At 30.8% G+C, this 22,023-nt stretch overlaps 2 protein-coding genes across 2 annotated transcripts; both read right to left on the reverse strand.

The window, feature by feature from the left end:
• Nucleotides 1-681: 681 nt before the first annotated feature.
• On the reverse strand, nucleotides 682-1,591 carry LOC123299351 (iron-sulfur assembly protein IscA-like 2, mitochondrial). Its single transcript, XM_044881728.1, has 2 exons — nucleotides 1,219-1,591; nucleotides 682-1,047 (listed from the first exon to the last, which is right to left on the reverse strand). Exons 1-2 carry the CDS (start codon nucleotides 1,452-1,454, stop codon nucleotides 876-878), a joined length of 408 nt encoding a protein of 135 aa, XP_044737663.1. The 5' UTR covers nucleotides 1,455-1,591; the 3' UTR covers nucleotides 682-875.
• An 8,180-nt stretch (nucleotides 1,592-9,771) lies between these two features.
• On the reverse strand, nucleotides 9,772-11,800 carry LOC123298911 (V-type proton ATPase subunit E-like). The gene is made up of 4 exons (XM_044881011.1): nucleotides 11,697-11,800; nucleotides 10,702-10,877; nucleotides 10,456-10,627; nucleotides 9,772-10,086 (listed from the first exon to the last, which is right to left on the reverse strand). Exons 2-4 carry the CDS (start codon nucleotides 10,866-10,868, stop codon nucleotides 9,772-9,774), a joined length of 654 nt encoding a protein of 217 aa, XP_044736946.1. The 5' UTR covers nucleotides 10,869-10,877; nucleotides 11,697-11,800.
• Nucleotides 11,801-22,023: the final 10,223 nt, after the last annotated feature.

Consider the following 22,023-nt stretch of genomic DNA (forward strand, 5'->3'; position numbering starts at 1 on the left):
AATTCATTGAAATAGTCAGAGGCCCTAATGAAGTTTAAAAATGTGAGATTTTATTTAGATCTTTATCCCAATATAAAATGACTTTTTCAGTGCTTTAATGATTAGAGTAAGGTTATTCGGACATCGTGTGTTTAGCGTGAGTCTCACGTTAAGATAATTTAGAGTAGATGATTAGCGTGAACAGAATATTATCTAAGTTTTTTAGCTTTTCTCAGATTTTCTGAGAAAACCTGAGAGATTTCCTGAGAAAAGCGTTCAGTGAATGAACGCAATCACAGGATTAACCAAAAAATTCACAGACCCGTTTTTACTCGACCCCATTAAAGGTTTGGTCAACCCGTGGATCAGTAAATGAACGCAATCACGGAGAAAAACTATTAATTTTTCACCAGATCCGACAACGGATTTAAATTTACGTAAAAAATGCTATAATTTGGTTTTTTTACGTGACATTCTAGTAGGTTTTTAAGAAAAGTCGCTAAAGAAAATTTTATCGGTAAATAGCCGTTCGATACACGATAGTGTCCGAATTATCCACTACCGTAATTATTAATACGGCAACCAAAAAAGTTGTCTAGGACTGCTACTGAAAGTGTACTACAATTTACGTATAGCCTTATATTCAGGAGTAAAAAACTGTTTTTAAACTAACAAACCTTTATTTACAAAGTAAAGTCTAACAATAAATATTATAAATTATTTAAAAATATCAAATCGCTGGTTGAAGAATCCGATTCAATCCGAAGTGTGGTCAAAATTTTCTTTTTATTTTAAAATATTTTCTCCATATACAATTAATTTTCAAAATTTTCGGATTCAGTCTCATTAAAATGGATCGGATTCCTTAACCAGAGTTAAATTCTGACTATTACATTTTACTTGACGGCAAATGATGCTCCACACGAACAACCTTCTTCCGCTTGAGGGTTATTAATTATTCTAAAAGCTGATTTTATTAATTCTTCATGATATTCAAGGGTTGATCCTTTGATAAAACCTAAGGTTGTATTATCGATAACTATCGATACACCTTCTTTTTCAATTACTCTGAAAAATACAGAAAAATATTTTATTCGATATTTCTGTGTGGTCTAAAATATGTAGCGATCTGTTAAAATCACTTAATCTAATAGTGTCAACTCTTGAATTATTACACGAAATCCTTAGAAACAAAATAAAAACGATCAGCTTCTATGCAATAATTTTCTGATTACTTACATATCTTCATTACTGATATTATTATCCAATTCGAATTTATATTGGAATCCAGAACAGCCTCCACCATCGACAGCAACTCGTAAATATTTTGCACAGTCTGGATCATTTTGTAGTTTTTTTAATTGCCGTACACAACTATCACTAATTATTATATTTTCTAACTTTGTCGAAAATAATCGTATATGATTCGGTGTTAATTTACGTAATGCTGGTAATAAATATGATAGAGTTGCCATTGTTGTTTTTGCCCTTTTTTTTTTGCTGAGTATTTAAAATAAATGTTTTTAAATTAATAAAAATGGCATAATTTATTTCATCATTCGTCTATTTACATCTATCTAAATATTAGGTTATGTCGTTTAAAAACAAATGTCAAATGCCAAAATTTAAATTACTAATGACCTCTATACTTTAAAATACAAATCAAATTATATTTTTTTACATGATTAGGGTTCCGTTGTTAAATATAGAATAACGAAAACCACATAGTTTTTCATGTCCGTCTGACCAGCTCCAGATACTTGAAGAAAATAACACCATTGACTGAATTTTACACTAAAAATGTTGGAAATGCTTCAAAAAAATGTTTCACTCTTATTTTAAATCGTAATTTCTTGTAACCTACCGTAACGTAATGTCGTACAAAAGAAACAGTAAAGCAAATTTTCTTACTCGTGATTAAAATACATGAAATATTATTTAAATTAACCGCTATTAAGATATGGTTTTTAGCAAAGACTATAGGATAGACAAGAAGCAGAAGTATAATTATAAGTGACATCTGGAGTCTGAGGCGATCAACTATTAAGTTTGTAGGCCTTTGCGGGTATGACTATTAAGTTTAACTACTTTGCGGGGGTGACTATTAACTATTAAGTTTGAAAGCCTGACTCGGTAGAGGCGCTGAAACTCGTATACTACGATTTTACATTAGCTCATATGGGCTGCTTCTCCTCTACCCTATGCTCTTTGGTTTTTAGTATTGGGATCTGACATATGGGTGGGGCTAAAAAAACATGGCTGGCATAAAGTGACAAATTTTAAAAATAACATCGCAACACAAGAAGACAATGATTAATATTAATGAAATTTGTTGTTGGGGACAAACAAAATTGAGTAATCGTAATTTCACTGAAGGCGAAAGACTTTTGAAAGCAGGTCATGTGATTAAATTTGGAAAAAATCAAGTCGAAAGTGAGGAGGATGTGCTCAGTTTAACGTCATACTGTTTACAAAGAACTAATTTAAAAGAAATGCCTCATCAAATCTATATAGATAAATAAATATCTGTTCAAGAATTCTTGATGTCAAAACACAGTAATCTTTTTAGATTTAAACATATTAGTTTAATAATACATTATAAACACTGTACTTACTTGATAATACATATATGAGCACACTTTTTGACTTGGTAAGATATTTTTTAATTGCAGTGTTTTCTGCCATAATTTTAAGACATCAATTTTCTCAAAATTACCAAAATAATTTTTAACTTTCATGTAATATTTGCCTGCTTGAGGCAAATTATGAAAACTCAGACCTGTATTCGTATTGGAACGACTTTGGCAATTTTTCACACAACACTTTACTTTTCTCGTGCTTTTAAATTGAGGTAAATACTTTCCAGACGAAATAATTTAATTTTTTTATCAATTATTTATTATTGTTGTAATTATAACTTGCAAAAAGTAATCAACTCCAAACTTTTCAATGCTCAACACTAAAAGCTGTAACTTGAAATTAGTTTCTACTTTGACAACCAGGTGTCATGCCTCCTTTTGTCAGATCCCAATTCCGCTACATAAACAAAAAAACATCGAATATGCACCAATCAGGTACCGAATAGCTGTGCGTATGCTTAATACTTGCGCGTCTTCATTATTAAAACGGCGTCATTTAGCTGAAAAAAGTATTTGTACTAAAATTGTTAATCATAGTTATAATTAATTATCATGACAGAAAAAGATATGAATCCTGTTGATCGCATTAATTTAGTTTCTATGCAACAAGATCGAAAATTACATGAAAAACGATGTGAAGTTCAAGGTAAGTTCATTGAAACTTTTTTGTTGACCTTGAACTTTCTAGTTGCTATATATATTTATTATACAATGTTTTATAGAATTAGAAAGAGTAAAAAAAGAACTTGAAAAAACTTTGAATGATTTAAAAAAAGAAAATGAGGAAAAACAAAAAAAATTGGATAAGAAAAGAGAGTATAATAATAAAATGAGAAAAATTAATGAAAGGTCTGATACAATTTTATTTTAATTAATAATAAAACTAGTTTTATGGATTTAAATTAAGTTAAATTTTACTAAATGAGTTATAAAAAAATAGAAGGAAAGAACGGTTGAAACACTTAATCTAATCTAAAGGCTAGCATTCCATCTAGGAACTATTGAGGCTGGAAGTTACTGCTATTTAATTAAATTTCTTCTCTGGGTCCGCGAATATTCATGTATTTTTTTAATATTTATTATTCATTGTTTACACCATTATATAATAAAGTATATTATATAATTAAAGTAAAAAATATAAATACTGTTTAAAAATGCTGTATTTAAGTGTAAATAAATATTTAAAATACATTATAATTTTGAGATATTTAAACGCAGTTTTTTGGCGCTCTCTGTAGATGACGTATAAGTACGTGATCTGTCAATTTATGACAGTTTAATGTATAATTTACACTTTAAAAAAATGAATTTACAACACAGAATTTACACTCGTTATTATTAATGTTTCTAATAAAAAGCCGTAGAATAATATAATTAAATGAAATACCATATAAAATGAAAGTAATTAATATCATACAGTATGTCAACAAATTTGACAAGTCCGTACTTTGATGTCACGTCCGTATAAAAATTTGAATTTCCGTTTTAGAAATCTTTAAATGCCCTCACTGAATTTGTACTTTTATTAATTAATTTTAAGTAATTAAAAAGATATTAATTACTAAAATAATGGTTTAGTTGAAATGTCCAGTCATTAAATTACGAAAGAAAAATATTTGAACCAAATTTAAATTTCATGAATATTCCCTATTATTGTTTAGTTTCAATAACAATCTAGTCCGCGTTCTAATTTTACGATTATTATTAAAGATTTAAGAAACATTTGAAACTTATCGATGAACATAATGAATTATTAGAAGAAAAGAATACCATTGCCGAAGAAAATTGTTCCAAAGAATTGGCTCGTTACGAAAATTTAGTTAAAACATCCGCAAAAAAAGAACAAGAACATATTAAAATTTATGAACAATTCCCTCACGTACAAGAACAAAAAGAATGGTCTCTGAAATTACAAAATATCAAAATACAATTGTGGATTGAACAGACCCGGGTCAACGAACAAATCAAGATGAATATGGTAATGCATGGAATTCAACAAGGTCGTTTGAATATTTCCATTGTTCAATTTGCCAAACGTGTTATGGATTTATGGAAGCATCAAGATAAAATTGAAGCGGCAAAAAATCAGAAACAAACTTTGATTGTTCGATTGAATTCTATGAAAGAAAAAATCGCGTTACATCAGTCCAGAAGTAAGATGGGGGCATTATAGTTTAACCTTTAAATTGACTTAAAAATATTGATTACACAGGTCTGCAAAAAAAAAAAAAAATTGTTGTCAGCTGCATGAGATATTTTTAATAAATTATATGTTTTAGAATGCGCTGACTTCAGAAGTGATGGTCATTTTTTTCTATCACGTAAGGTTTTTTTTGCAAATTCAAAAACAAAAAATTGGTAAAAGCACTCGTTTAATAAAAATTATACAGTAGCCTGCAAGCATAGTGACATCTCTCGATATCGCGGACATCCTGGTGAAACCGCTCCCCTTGTTCTTCACTGTAAGCTCCCAGGTTTTCAGGAAAATATGTGGGAGTGTAAAAAATGGACCTTCAGGCTTATCTTGCAGCCTTTAACTTCGTATGCTGCTAGTTGAACAATGGTTTTGTAGTCAGGATCCTTAGTATTTCCCAGAAACTTTCGCACTACATCCTTAACGATACCCAAGCTTCATTTTCCTTCTCATTCATACTTTCCACAAAGATGTTGCCGGTAAAAAGCCTTCTTATGTCGGGGCCAGTGAAAACTCCCTCTTTCAACTTCTGACAGCTTTGGGTATTTTGTATATAGATATTTAAAACAGTCTCCATACTCTTGCAGTGATTTTACAAATTGCAAATTGCCAAAACACTTTTAGTCCAATGCTGTTCTCTGGCTCTACTATCACATAAGCATAAGAAGCAAGGGTATTTAGTATAGCCTTCCTGCTGACCCAAAAACATCGTGAGTATTTTGAAGTTCCCACAAACCATCCATTAATGGTCCTGATATTTGATTCTTTCAAGGATAATGGCCAAATTGTTATAGTTAGTTTTCTTCCATATGCACAGAATACCCCATTGGAAGCGAAACTAATTTATTTTCATTGTGCATATCTATGAAAACCTATGTGATAGAATGTTTTGAATATTTTTCCCGTTTTTGGGAGGTCAAAATCTATAAGAAAATGTAAAAAAATCCTATGCGGTTTTTTAGTCGCAGACCTGTGTTATGGTTTTTAAAACATTATTTTCCATAAAAATTAAATTTTTTTTCTTCTAATAGGTATGCAACTTGAATTTCAAGTTCCACAATCATTTTTGGAACAGGTAAGTTTGTTGTATAAATAGATTTTGGATTTGTTTAAAAAAAAGTAAGTATTTTGAACAGGCCTGTGCGCGGAGTTCAAAATTTTGTTCATCAGTTGTAGTATATAGTGTATATACATACTTTAAACAATTAACTCAGTAAATTGTTTATTTTCACTTGTTTATAAATATTTATGATACATTTAGGTTGGTAACGTTTCGAACACAATTCCGCATTCGTCCACAGCATCATCTTTGAAAAAGTTGGAATCGAATTTATTGCATACGCTATCGAAATTCACTACTGTTGCAAAAGGTGAGTGATGACGGTTCCCCTAGGTCCGAAAATACAATACATCTACAATTAAGCAACATAACACGCTGGGAAGATGGTTAATAAGTTTACTGCAATCCATCTCTGCATATCTTTAGGGCCTTCGTCAATATTACTTATTTGTTAAAAAAAATATTAGTTTAAACAATACCCTACCGAGTTACCCACCGGCAACCTTCACTTTTAGGTTCAGAAGCATGTTTTAAACGGGTTTTTTCGAAAATTAATCATGCTCAATGCCGGATTTTGCCGTATCTATATGTAATTTCCCAATGTTCCATTTATCGAAAATCATTACATTAGTTCCGCGATTTGCAGGTAAAAATGTTCAGAAAATTAGTTAAGCGATTTGGGGGTAAAAATGTAAGAACCAGACAGAGAAAGTTTTCTTTAAAAAGTTAGGATTTCAAAGATAAGATTTTTTTATTTCTAGTTACAGATTCGGTACCACGCAATCAATTATCGCCTTCGCCATTTAATAAAGGACTACCACATTTTCCTCAAACTAGCCTCCACAAATCTGATGATTTAATAAAAAAATTGAGCCAAATGACTGCTCTGAAAAGTATTAGAAGTAGTAAAGATAAAGTTCCTGAAGCAAACTTCAAAACACCTAACCCAGTTTCAAAAGAGAAAGTTTCTTTGGGAAAAAAAGAAGGAACAACTTCAACTAGTGATCATATACCACCCAATCAAACAACTCCACTTACAAAACAAAACTTGAATTTATTCCCTGAAAATAAATCATCTCCGGTGATTAAAAGAAAACGGGAAAACTCCGAATCCAATATTAAACTCGGTACGAGTGTTGAAAATATTCAAAAGTCGGAGCTATCATTATCGAATAACAAGGGAAAAGAACCGGAACCTGTTGAATCTACAAAGAAAAATAATGAGCAAAATCCGAAGATAGCACCAATTGATAAAAAAGTACGATTTGATCAAAAAATACCACAAATACTAAATATTGAAGTAATTCAACCACCGAAAAATTCTAATATGGATGATAGCACTCATGAAATAACGTCCGAAGTTGGAAATATTCCTGAAATTGGACAACAAAGCGTTAGTTTTATGAGTGATGAACCTGTAGACCAAGAGAGCACTCAAAATTCACAAAATATTATTAAAAATTATGATCAAGAAATAGCTGATGCGCGTTCTCATATGTCATTTATTTTGGACGGTATGTAACTTGTTTCAAATAAACAGCCGGGATGCAAAGCCGGTACAACTAATAAGCCGGGATGCAAAGGAAAATTGGGGAAACAGTACTGATTTTTAACCGACTTCAAACAAAAACGGAGGAGGTTATCAATTCGACTGTATTTTTTTTAATGTTTATTACTTCAGAACTTTCGACTGGGCGAACCGATTTAGATGATTCTTTATCTGTTTGAAAGCTGGTGCTTTCCGTGTGGTCCCATTTCATTTTGGTCCAGTTCTAACAACGGAATCTATGAAAAAACCATAAAAGTCTTAAATTTGCATTAAGTATGCACGACAAGAGGACGAATAACTCAATATCAAGCCAACCGATTTCGATGAATCTTTTTTTAGTGACGAATTAGTTAGTGTACTTCAGATTCACTAAAATTCACTAAATAAAAAAACTTTATTGTTATATTAACAAAAAGAAAACCAACTTCAAAAGAAAAACTTTTCTAAAATCAATTAATATGCACTAAAAAGTAAAAAATAACGATAATATCGACTCCAAAAATAACAAGTTGGGTTGGGTTGGGTTATTACAAATCATTATTATTTTTGGAGTTAAATTGTTATCTAAGACATATTTTTGGTCACTGATTACGAATCTGGTGTCAGATTAACGAATTCTGTCACGTATTCCGAAAATCTTTCCATTTTTTGCCAAGAATTTCACTTTTTTGGTACTAAAACGGTAAACTAAGTATTTGTGGTTTCAACTTGATTCTAGGAGATATTTTTGGCCGCTGTTTACGAATCCGATGCCCTATTACGCGGATTCTATGATGCCTTCTGAAAAACTAGTCAATTTTGATAGTTTGCCGTTTTTGTGCCAACATATATTTTTTGGGTTTACATATTTCCTCGCTAAGGTCCTATGCCCTTTCAGGCTAGGTTAAGTTGGCTGAATGTTCCTTGGAGTTCTATAAACACGTTACGGAAAGTTCAATTCAAATCGGTGCTGTTTCCTCATTTTTCCACATTTTTTTTCCGATTTATTTTCATTGTATTAAAATTTTAATTTTTGGGTTTGTTTCAAGGATCGCCAGAATATCCTGCGGCTATGGGAGATTTCGGTAAGATTTAAATATTGTATTTGTTTCCTCTCTAATTTTACTCCGTTACCAAAGACCTAAAAAGTCCTAAGACCTAAAAATATTACTGGAGCACACAAAAGCGTTTCAATTTTCTTTTTATATTTAGCTTCACCACCTTTATCTTCAAATGAAGGTGGATCGGAAAATAATGAAGCCACTATGAACATTCTTACTGTCCCAGCACCGAAGCCAGCGACGAAAACAACATTTTCGATATTCGGAAGAAAATCATCAGAAAAGACAGATAACAAAGGTTATCGATTATTTTGAGGATGAATAGATGTGTGGGATTTGTCAACAATATTAGAATCATTATTAGATAGGTCCAAGAGGATTCCAAGATTATTTTTTCCAAAGTTTTTCAAAAAGAATTTATTTTTTGTTTTTTAGAATTATTATTATTTTATTAAAATTGTTAATTTTTAAATACCTCGTTGGCTCGAATCTTGTTAAGTCGAAAAAAATGTCATTCTCTTCCGCTGAACGCCTTAATACACGGTATCTCGAATTATTTAGACTTTGTAACTCGAACAAAATGTTATTTCCCTACGAAGTATTGATAGTACATGTTTGCATTCTCTGTAACTTGAATTTCAGAGCCCGTAAGTTGTAGTCAGCAAAATATAATGCCACAGTAGTTAGTAAAATATAATCACGCCTTTCTAGGTCGAAATTTTAGCAATTAAATCCTCTGTATCTCAAACTACTTGGGAAGTTGAAAACTTAATAGCACGAAATTTTTTTGCACTTTTCTTGAGGTTCGAGTTTTTCAGGTTCTACTGTATTTTAATTATTAAACAAATACCATCGCACAATTTTCATCTTTTCCTTTTTACTTCCCTACTCCTAGCGCCTTTGTATCGGCCTCTCCTTAAATTCCCTTTGCCTGGTCGTCTGTTTAGCATCTTTGACTTAAAGGAACGGGACAAAGCCCATGACACATAATGCCCTTTTACTTCTTCCCTTTGAAACCTACTTGGGCATGAAAACCCATTAAATCCACTTTATATGGACCTTTTTTTAATTTCCCTTGACCTGTAACGGACAAAACAAAAAAAATCACATAATAATCCCCTATGCCTTTTGTATCCCTCTCCTCTTCATTTTCTGAGTTCCAATTCCAGCACAGATTTATTTCTACAAGAGCTCTTCTTTAAAACGCTTTGACCTGACCACTAGGAGAAACAAAACAAAATAAAGAATTGATTCATTTATTATTTTGAAACATTTTCGAAGTTCAAAAAAATTTACAAATACATGCTAAACTAATCCCGAAAATTCGATACACTAATAATTCGAGTATCTTGACCAAATAATGTTGCACGTATATGTGGTTGCATTTTCGTAATAATTAGATTAAATCGTGTATTTAATGTATTGTCAATAATTAAACGACTTCTTCTATCCCGTAATTTTACACCACCATTTTCATTTTCATTTAAATAAAATCGTTTATCTAAACGTAGCTCCAATGGTTTTCCCGTTTCTTCTACATATGTTTTAACACATTCATCTAGTATACTATTTACAAAGGTTTTATCTTTTGCACGTATGGTTAATATCACCTGTGATTCCAGAATCTAAAAGAGGAGAATGCATAAGAATTTCAGAAAGTGTAACCGTATTTTCGAATATATTTATTTAAAATATTATTTCATGTTTGCAAAAAAACCAGATTTTTAAAAATAATTTTTTTGAATTTTTTCCAATTAAATCCGACGAAACCTTTGAATCAGTTTCAATTGGAATGAATAAAAAAAATTTTCCATTCATCTCTCTTAAAATTGGTTGGTTCCAAATGGAATTAATTGGAATAATTTGGAAATTTTTTCCCAATTGAATCCCAATCGTTCCAATTGATTGAATTGGAAATTTTCCAATTTATGAATTGGATTTTTTATCAGGGCTAGCTTTAGAAGAATTAACATCTAACTTAAAACTTTAAATACCATTAAAATTCCTTCTAAAATAAGTGATTTTAACATTTTTTGATAAACTTCAGTGCCATGATGTGAAAATTGTGATAGATTTCGTCTGGCTTCTTCAATAATATCATCGACAATTTCACGACATCTAAATAATACTTTTAATCGACTTGCATTTTCAAGTCTAGATAATTCCCTGTAAATTTTTTAAATTTTATTAGGAAAATTTGTTATATTCTTCGTCTTTACATTATACAATGTTTCCCCAACCTTTTTTGTGCAACCAATTCCTTCTTTTCCTCTTTTTTATAACGTTGCATTATTTTTAAACGTTCATTTTGTACATACTTTCCTTTTGCAAGGCTAAAATCTTCTTCAGTTCTGGTTTCTATTTCATTTATTTTTTCACATGCTTCTTGTCGTATAAAAGCTAACATATGCCGTAACTGTAAAAAAAATATGAGTATGAGAATAAAGTTAATAAATTCGTAATAATTTTCGTATTATGGGATAGCGAGATCATCAACCGACTTCAAACAAAAAAAGAGGAGGTTATCAATTCGACTGTATTTTTGTTTTTTTTTTTTTTTTTTTATGTTTGTTATCTCAGAACTTTCGACTGGGTGAACCGATTTTGATAATTCTTTATCTATTTGAAAGCTAGTGCTTCCCGTGTGGCCCCATTTCATTTTGGTAGAGTTCTGATAACGGTATCCATGAGAAAATAATAAAAGTGTTAAATTTGCATTAAGTATGCACGACAAGAGGACGAATAACTCAATATCACGCCAACCGATTTCGATGATTCTTTTTTTAGTGATAAATTAGTTAGAGCTTTTCAGGTTCACTAAAAATCACTTCAAACTTTTAACAAAAAGAAAACCGACTTCAAAAGAAAAACTTTTCCAAAACAAATTAAAATACACTAAAAAGAAAAAAATAACGATAATATAATGTAGTTAAAACTATTGTTATTTTTGGAGTCGGTGCCAAGCTAATGTAGCAAACTGTTCTGTCAGAGTTGTTTCCTTTGCTGACACCGACTCCAAAAATAACAATAATTTTAACTACATTATATTATCGTTATTTTTTACTTTTTAGTGCATTTTAATTTGTTTTGGAAAAGTTTTTCTTTTGTGGTCGGTTTTCTTTTTGTTAAATTTTTTTTTTTATATTTTTAATTTGTCAAAAACGTAATTTAAAAAATGTCGAGAAACACAGTCGAAAGATCCTGGCTGGAATTCTTAGAAATTATTTGATTTTACTTGAGACTCGGCAATATTTAAGTGCTCGTCAGTTGCTGGTAGAGCTTCATCTTCGTCTTCCCAGTGTTGATCCAGTTTTGTATGATTTTAGTTTTCACTCATAGTAAATTGAAAACTAAATTTTTTAATGAAAAATAACTAAATAATTTTTATGTATTACCATAGAGATTATTGAAATTTTCAGATTGCTTGGGAACTATGATTTAATTCCAACGTTTAAATTTATTCGCTCTGGTGCAAGTCTATGGATTAGCTACCCCCTAACTATTTCTAGATGGATATTTTGCTTCCACCAAAATGTTAACCGAATCATATTGCTATCAAATAGATTTCACTATGATCCGATAATCACCATCAGTATATAAATTATACTGTAATCAGAAACACTTTAGAAGTATTTATATCATAATCGTAGCTTAATTATAATTAAAAGTAATTTAAAACAAGTGAAAACAAACAATTGACTGAGTTAATTGTTGAAATACCTGCAAGTAAAGAAAGATAGCCACTCTTACTGACATTCCCATATATTACATATTACCATATAATTTGCACCCTCAAGGGTAAACAGTGATGTTTACGAAAAAAAGTTTCAAACAAAAGTTGTTTATTTTTTTATAAGTAACATTTTTTATATTTAAATTTTTATTCTATCTCCAACGGTTTACAAGGTGGGTTCCACGGATCTATGTTGCTCATTTACGAACTCGATCTCACTTTTTACGTCCCGAGCACGCTTTAAAAATTTCAGCTTGATATCTTTTTTCGTTTTTGAGTTATCGTGTCGACAGCCAGACGGACAGATAACCAAAAACAGATTAATTAGGTGATTTTATGAACACCAATACTAAAATTTCATTCGTAGCATTAACATTTTTAAGCGTTGCAAATTTGGGACTAAACTTAGTATACCTTGAAATATATTTCATATATACATGGTGTAATAAGATTTCTGGTAAATACTTTTGGAAAATCTATATACACTTTCAAACTGTAATGGAAATTAATTAGAAAATTAACTTCATATATCGTACGATACGTATCATATCATATATAAATGAAAATTATTTAAAATTCTACATACGCTCTTTATTAACTTTGTACTTCATGTGGTTTTATTTAATTTACTCGAAAATTTATAAAATATAAAGATATTTTTTATATTCGGACTATTCCAAAAATTCAGTTGGAATTTTTTTAAATCAGAATAAGACGTATTTATTAGAATTAATTTAGAATTACGAACACACGAACGTAGTGCTGGCTTTACTGATCGTGGGTGTAAGACGTGTGCCCCAGGTATATTTACGAAGACTAAGAAACAAGATAAAGTGGAAAAAAAACACACAACTGATGATAGAATTTGCTACAGGCCCAGCGCTGGCTTAATCCGGCACTGTATTCACAATGTACAGTTCCGAAGACTTACTCGTAAATTCTACATTAATAAACTGCTTTTATTTCAATTGTCTGGGTTTTTCAGCCTTCCGCATTCACCATTGTATTTTTAGTTTTTGACGCCTTCATTTAAGGTCACCATTTATTTCCTTCCAGGTTGTGTATTGAAGACTTTCAAAATAAGACTGTAAGCCAGGGCTGCCAGTAGAGCCAACTTATTTTATACCGCTCGGTCACTGAAATTATACAGAATCAAATCTCATTATACAAAGCGACAAAATTGTTAAAAAAACAGTTCCAGTAGCAAGTGGCGCTGCGTTAAAAAGTCACTTTTACGTTTACTTGTAATGCTAACGGATATTACTCAGAGAGCGCCAATTTCGATTAGAATAGTTTTCGAAAGAGCGACAAGCTCATCACGCTATGTACGATTAAGAAATGTTCGATCTCTCGTTATCTCAAATAATCGGTATTTTAACTCTCACAAAATTTACTTCACGCTTGAATTTTTATACCATGTATATATGAAATATACATAGTATATTAAGTTTAGTCCCAAGTTTGTAACGCTTAAAAATAATGATGCAAAGAAAAAATTTTGTCATAGGTGTTCATAAAATCACCTAATTAGTCCATTTCCGGTTGTCCGACCGTCCGTCCGTCTGTGGACACGATAACTCAAAAACGAAAAAAGATATCGAGCTGAAATTTTTACAGCGTTCTCAGGACGTAAAAAGTGAGGTCAAATTTGTAAATGAGCATCATAGGTCAATTGGGTCTTGGGTCCGTAGGACCCATCTTGTAAACCGTTAGAGATAGAACAAAAGTTTAAATGTAAAAAATGTTCCTTATCAAAAATTAAACAACTTTTGTTTAAAACATATTTTCGTAAACATCAATTGTTTGTTTTCACTTGTTATTTTTGTATCCAATTATACGAGGCAATCTGTTATACAAACTGGATACATAAAATAACCATATTATACACTTTTTGTATCCGATTATACAATCTGGCAGCCCTGCTGTAAACGTATAAGATTGGAATGCTTTGAATATAATGAATCCAAGCTGTGTATTGAAGACTAAACGTATAAGATTGGAATGCTTTGAATATAATGAATAAACTGTGGAATACATCCATAATAGGTTAAATGCCACCTATGTTGGGGTACAATAATTGCTTATTAAAATCTATTTAACAAAAATTTCTTAATAACAATTTCTTCTAGGCTGTTTCCTTAGTACTTAGTTGTAAGGTTAAGATGAACGTCATGAAGATATAGCAAAGAAAAGATTGTAATCAAAATCAATCACTAAGAGTTAAGTCTGGACCACAAACAAATACTTTTGTTATTATTATTAAAACAAGTGAAAACAAACAATTGACTGAGTTAATTGTTGAAATACTATGTATATAGACAGTGTAGATTACTCACATTACACATACATACCTGCCACACATATATAACTGGTATTCTCATATAATACATACTATACAATTTGCACATAATTTGCGCTCTCACACAGGGTGAACAGTGATATTTACGAAAAAATGTATCAAACAAAATTATTTTTTTATAAGGAACATTTTTCATATTTAAACTTTTGTCCTGTCTCTAACGGTTTACAAGATGGGTCCTACGGACCCAGGATCCAATTGGCCTATGTTGCTCATTTACGAACTCAGCTTCAATTTTTTACGTTCTAAGCTATTTACGTTGTTTTTACGCTATAAAAATTTCAGCTTGTTATCTTTTTTCTTTTTTGAGTTATCGTGATGACAGACAGACAGACGACAGACGACAGATGACAGACGACAGACGACAGACGACAAACGACAGACGACAGACGACAGACGACAGACGACAGACGACAGACGACAGACGACAGAAGACAGACGACAGACGACAGACAGACAGACACACGGAAATGGACTAATTAGATGATTCTATGAACACCTATACCAAAATTTTTTTCGTAGCATCATTATTTTTAAGCGTTACAAACTTGGGACTAAACTTAATATACTATGATGTATTTCATATACATGGTATAACTATGTTAGGTTAGGTTCAAAAAAGAATTCATAATCAAGATTTTATAACGATTAAAAACTTAAATAGTACAAAACGGTAGCGTTGCCTGTCATTCTGTCAAATGTCAAGAGCTACTGCTAACTGCACACACATACATATACAACAAGTGTAAAAGGTGGATTGTTAATTCATATTTTTATTATTTGATTTCTTGTCCACAGCTGGATACCTCTTGCAATCATGTAACTTTGAAATGGTTAAGAATGTCTGCAATGTCTTAAAAATCAAATCTATACATAATATTATCTATCTTCTCTGTAGGGTCTTATTATTTTACTACTGTAGGTCTTTTTTTTTTTTACGAGATTCACGCGTGTTTGTGAGTTATGTTTAAAGTCTTTTTGATGTACAGTTGAATTTCGATAAGTTAAATTGTAAGGTACATTTCAAGTTAAGGTAGGCTCCTTTTGAAGGTCAACTTGTATTACAAATCTTCACGATGTTTGCTGATAGAATACAGAACGTGTGCTTTCCTGACATTTCATGGAATGGCATTAGTGTTGGCATTTCATGCCAGTTTAAAATATAGATCGAAGTTCAGACACCAACATAAATCCTTTCAGTAGTTGAGTACAAACTACTGAGACTAGATTGATTTCTCTATCTCCCGACTTCACAAAGCTTTGAGGTGGCAATCCTAAGTCTAGGTCTGAAATTTCTCGAGAGCTTCTATTCTCTATTGCTATTTTCTACTAGAGATGGAAACAGTAAGACATCTTAACAGAAAGTTGGTAAGTTTTTCAAATGTAAAAATATGAAAAACTGAAAAGTTCCATTTGAGTTCCATTGTGATTTATGTAAAAAGCAAGAACTGATTGTGGAATTGAAATCTTTGATTCTTATTATAATAACTTTAATATATGAACTTTTTTACATGCAAGGTGGTAGATATATCTTTGAAGAAATATTTCAGGAGATGTAATAAAGTGAATTTATGTGTATGTAAAATTATTTGAATGTATTAGTAGCAACCAGAAATAAAATCAGTTTTATTATAAAGTTACTAATCAGACTTTTATCTTCTTGCTTTGATTGACTTGTCTAATCATTAATATATATGCTTGAGATAACCCAGACTTGAGACTTTAAAAGTGAGTATAGTTTTTGGCAACGAGTGCAAATAGACGTAGTCATATTCGTAATCGAGTAAAAAGAATTTTTTATACAAGAAACGGTGTATGGGGCTAACATACCGTGTTTACTATTGCTACTCCTTCAATTCAGAGGTGTTTTGGCATCCCAGAAAAATTTTACAGGAAAAAAGAATTTTTAATCTGGGCGTGACACTTTACAATAGGGGATCGGATAAAATTTTTATTATCACTTCAGATGAAGAATTCTCACTTTACGAATAGAAAAGTGAAATTGAGATGACATATAAAACATTGTTTTGCTAAAAGAGGATGCACAATCTTTGAATGCAATCGTTGATTGCTTATAACTTCTTCGTTTTTTAATCAATTTTAATTTCACTTTCCAATTTTGTCATGGTATCAAGTCGAGTTTTACATTTTTGTGGGTAACATGGCAAATTAGACAAAATGATTATTCCTTATAGCTAATATTGTTAAACTTGCCACTAAATAAAAAGCACCACCTATTGAGACTTTTTCCTGGCAAAAAATTTTTCGTATTCGTCATAATGTACGTCCAGACTGTCTGGAGGACACTTTTTAAAGCCTCTAGGGCCCAAGCTATGGCCCGATCTAGCTATTTAGGCCTTTATACTTCTGATATCATATACAGGGTGTCTTTTTTAAGTTGACATATGCTTGAAACTCGGTAAATAAATACAATCGAGGAAAACGCTTCAAACGAAAAATATTAGTTTCAAAGGGATATATCTTATATCGGTATCGAATTCGAATTTTTCAGGTTCAATTAAAACCTCACTCTGATTCATAACCGACAAACATTAGCTGAACGCTTTAAATTGTTGTGAAAGTTGTTCCTTATAAATACACAAACAGTTTTTTCTAAACCGAATAGTTTAGACAGTTGATTTATTGGAACATTTTTTTCGAAGAGTGTCCAAATTTCGTAGAAACAATTATACAAAGTAGCAATTTTGATACGAAAGAAAAATTTTGGGTTTTCCAACAAAAAATGTTACATTTTTATTCAATAACAACTTTCTAATTTAAATTGTCTTATGTCAACTTAAAAAGCACCATTTTGCCACTCCGGGTGGTTGCCGAGGCTACCTCCCCCCGGATCGAGCTCTGGTTCAAGATATAAACTAATGTTTATAATTAAGCTAGTCGTATAATAATTGAACGGATTTTAAGATCCATTAACGATAAAATCATGCATAGGTACTAACTTGGTAGGTATAATATGATATAGCTGCGGACGAATCTTTATATTTTATTTTTGTGACATCTCTCATCTTATTTCTGACGTAGATCTTTTTTAGATAGATTTAGACACTGACATATAATATCCATTATAAAATATAACATATTTTTATTAAAAATGAAGAGTAACCGAGACTCTCTGTTTATAAGTGTAAGTGTTATGTGGATACCTTCTATTCTTTTTTTTTTTTGGTAGATTTTTTATTTTGCTTTTTTATAATATGAATATTATGGATTATAAAACTGTATGGTATTATATAATGGTATGCAAAATATTTTGATCGAAAAGAGTTGAAAATATGGTGTACAAGCTTCTTATTAATTTGTATATGAAATTCTTATTATCCTTATATACTGAGTTTTATCGAAATTTCTCGATTTTTTGCAATTTTTTTTCCCTTTGAAAAAATCGAAAAAAACGCAAAAAAAATTTTTGTTTTGGAATTTGATGAAACTCGATGCATGGGGTAATTTTGGTCCAAAAAGTATAAAAATCCGGTTAATTTAATGATTGAATGCAGAGTTTCTGGCATATCGCTATATTTGTACCGATTTTAATCCGTATCTCGAAAACTATTCGACCAGTCATCAAATGCACCTGGTTTTCGTACTTTATGGATCAAAATTACCTTATATACGGTGTTTTATACAATCAGAATAATTCTAAATTCAATCAAGATGATTTTTAATTTTATCCAACAAAAAAATTTGACAAACCACTGTTAAATCGTAAATCCTCTAATTTCGATTGAGGCGTGGGAGAAAGGTTTATCAATTTTTTTTACAAAAAGCTTATAAACCATTACTAAAAAAACACCTTACACTATTTTTAAACAGAAAGAATAAAAAATAAATCCAGCCAAACACCAAGTGAAGTGGATAATATTTAGTCGTCGTGTATTTTTTTTTGTCGGCAAACGATGTAAACATACAAACATCTAAAGAAAAAAGTAATAAGTATAAGAAATATATTAAATAAAAGAAAAAATTACCACTAAACGAATATAATAATACAAACATTTATTATAAAGTAAATAATATATGTATCTAAGATACAAAGATACAAAGATACAAAGATACAAAAAAAAAAAAGAATTTTATTAAATACAGAAGCGTTTTAAAAAATAATTTTCTATTGAATTCAACAAAAAAAATATCATAATATAATAATAATATGTATAACCTTTCGGCAGGTTTTTATTTTTGTTATATTCTTTTTAATAATATTTCTTATGTATGTTTGTTCATAAAGATTTTTAATTTTCTATTATATGCCTTTTTAGTCAAAAGTTGTGTTCGAAGATACCACCTATATGAATGGGTGTCTCATCTAGTCTAAGTAGTTGGAACATTCATCTAACATTAAAACGTAAACGATATCTCGAAGGATCGAGCTACCGAAACGGCCCTCTTCGCGATACAGCAAACTACTGTATCTCCCGGCAGTCGAAACTTATTTCGAGCTGCCTTCAGTTACGCATATACAAGCTTGAAAGCTATTTCAAGAAGTGGAAAATCAAAATTAATCCTACGAAGACCTAGTTCGTCTTGTTCATAAAGAAGACTAAATGTTCTTCACATCCACTCGAATTGAAGTTGGTTACCACTGAAATTTAACTAACTCAAATTGTTGAATACTTGGGTGTAGCCCTCCAGAGGTAGCTGAATTGAACGCAGAACGTTAAAAAACATCTTGCCCTTGGAAACGCATCCTTTGCTGGGTTGTACCAACTACTCAACACTAGGAGTGAGTTACGCTGTACTCACATACGCTGCCCCAATCTGGTCGAACGTTGCAACTTCGCAGCTTGCGAAAATGAAAAAATTCAAAATCGTTATCTTCGGGCGATTTCGAAAGTCCCCCTACGATGCCCGACTGAAGCTCTCCACAGAGAAACTGGGCATCCCACAATCAAAACCTTCATCCAAACCATTTCAAAATCCTATTTCCAATCTTCCCGTAAAAATCCTTTCCCGAAAATCAATGAACTGAGTCTATTTGACCCGCGTACATTGTTTTTCAGGAAACGATATCGCAAGCCACATGATGTTGATTACAACTGATTCGGTGTAATCTAAATTTTATATATTTTTCTTTAAGATCTAGTTTTAGGGATCTAGAAAAATTATTTTTTACTTGTTAGTACAATAAAAGCTTGCCCCTTAAAAAGTATTTTTTATTAAAATTTTTTCGCAGAAATTTTGCTGACTTTAATATATTAACAGGAATACAAAAAGACGTGCATCGAAGAAGGGAATTTAATTATCGAATCTAAAAACCTTAGAAAAAACCTTCAAAAATTTTATGATATTATGTTAGGATATGGTAGGGTAGTTCAGATGAGTTCTTTAAACATTATTCAATTAAAAAATAATTTACTATAAAGTGGGACGTCCTGTACCTCTTACTTTTATTAATATCAAACATATAAGATGGAAAAAACAGTAAACCAGCCTATTTCTTAATAAAGATTTTAGTTATTGACGAAAATTTACAACGGTATACTAAAATGTTAATTTCATCGACTTTGGTATGCGAGAAAATTGATAAAAAATCATTTTTTAAAAATATGAAGTATGACTTCAAAATCCCAAGAACACGAAAATTCATACAAATCGTAAGAAATACAGGAAAATATTAAAGAAAAAAAATGTTTGCTTTATTCTAAATCATTCAATTTTTGGGTGATTCAAATGTAGTGTCAGTCACATATGGAATCACCCATTTGTTTAAAACATTCTTTTTTTCTCTTGTATATCAGAAATGTACTGATATATCGTTCAATATATACAAAGTATTTAAACTATTAACTATGTTAGTTGTTGAATTTCTTATTATTATTGATAAAGATCAAATCAAAACAATTAGACGGCATAAGTGTTTGTATAATAGAATTTCAACATTTTTGACATATGACATGTTCATTTATTTACAAGTGTATATGTATCTACGTCATCCCTATATAATAAATGTGAAAGTAATGTTTGTTTGTTTGTTTGTTTGTTACGTTTTCACGCAAAAACTACTGAATGAATTTGAATGAAACTGTACAACAATATAGCTCTTACATCAGAATAAATATATTATAAAGATATATTTAAAAAAGTTATATTTAATCTGACCTTTTATTTCTTCATCTATGATCATCATTTTGAACCATAAATTAAAAAAAATTTAACATAGTAAATGTAAAACAATTCATGATCATCTTTTCTGATATACTCAATCAATTATTACTATTTTACACTTAAAAAAAATTGAAAACTGTGCATATATTTTAACTGTGTAAAACAATCCCTTTGAGTGTTATGGAACAGGGATAAGTGAGATCAAGACAGGTAGATGCTATAAAGCGGTGGTTTTTTACTTTTAAGCCCAGTGAAGCGGGCGGGTATCAAGCTAGTACATGTATATTTGTCTTTCATAGAACAGCGATCTATGATAATATTTCAAGAGTTAGGTTTAGAATAGAATGAAGTATATACGATCAATTTTTAGTTACCCTATGAATACTATCGTGATATTGTAAAGATTTGTTAGGTCACCCACTGAGTTTAAAGTGGTATTGGAGATTTTTTTTTTTTAATTAATTAATTAAATAAAACAAGCTATATAATTGAATTGACTAATTGAATAAGATTTTATGTTATATCATTAAGTAAAATACAATTTTTTATACCATGCATATATGAAATATATCAAGGTATCCTAAGTCCTAAGTTTGTCCCAAAAAAATGGATGCTACGATAAAGTTTTGGTATAGGTGTTCAATACATTTACGGCTATCTGTATGTCTGTCTGTACATTCGGGGGACCTGTAGCCAAGGATCAGATCGTCTGGTGGCGCATAGTTAACAAGGCCAAAGTTCATTACAGGCTCTAGCGACTGGATCGGAAGGGATCGAACTTGAACCTGTTAAAACTATCTATCCGTTGTTGTTTCGTGGGATAAGATTCCCTTACTTTGTGAAGAGGGCAATAGGGTATTATCGTTAGTCAAAAATAAATCATAAAATTTGAAAAAGTTAAAATTTATGTAAAAATATATTTAAATATTCTGATTTCGAGTCATAAAAGCACTTTTTATACCATGCATATATGAAATATACATAGTATATTAAGTTTAGTCCCAAGTTTGTAACGCTTAAAAATAATGATGCTAGGAAAAAAATTTTGTCATAGCTGTTCATAAAATCACCTAATTAGTCCATTTCCGGTTGTCCGTCCGTCCGTCCGCCTGTGGACACGATAACTCAAAAACGAAAAAAAATATCGAGCTGAAATTTTTACAGCGTACTCAGGACGTAAAAAGTGAGGTCAAGTTCGTAAATGAGCATCATAGGTCAATTGGGTCTTGGGTCCGTAGGACCCATCTTGTAAACCGTTAGAGGTAGAACAAAAGTTTAAATATAAAAAATGTTCCTTATAAAAAAATAAAAAACTTTTGTTTGAAACATTTTTTTGTAAACATCACT

The sequence above is a fragment of the Chrysoperla carnea genome, chromosome 4, assembly GCF_905475395.1.
Source record: "Chrysoperla carnea chromosome 4, inChrCarn1.1, whole genome shotgun sequence".
Taxonomy (NCBI): Eukaryota; Metazoa; Arthropoda; class Insecta; order Neuroptera; family Chrysopidae; genus Chrysoperla; species Chrysoperla carnea.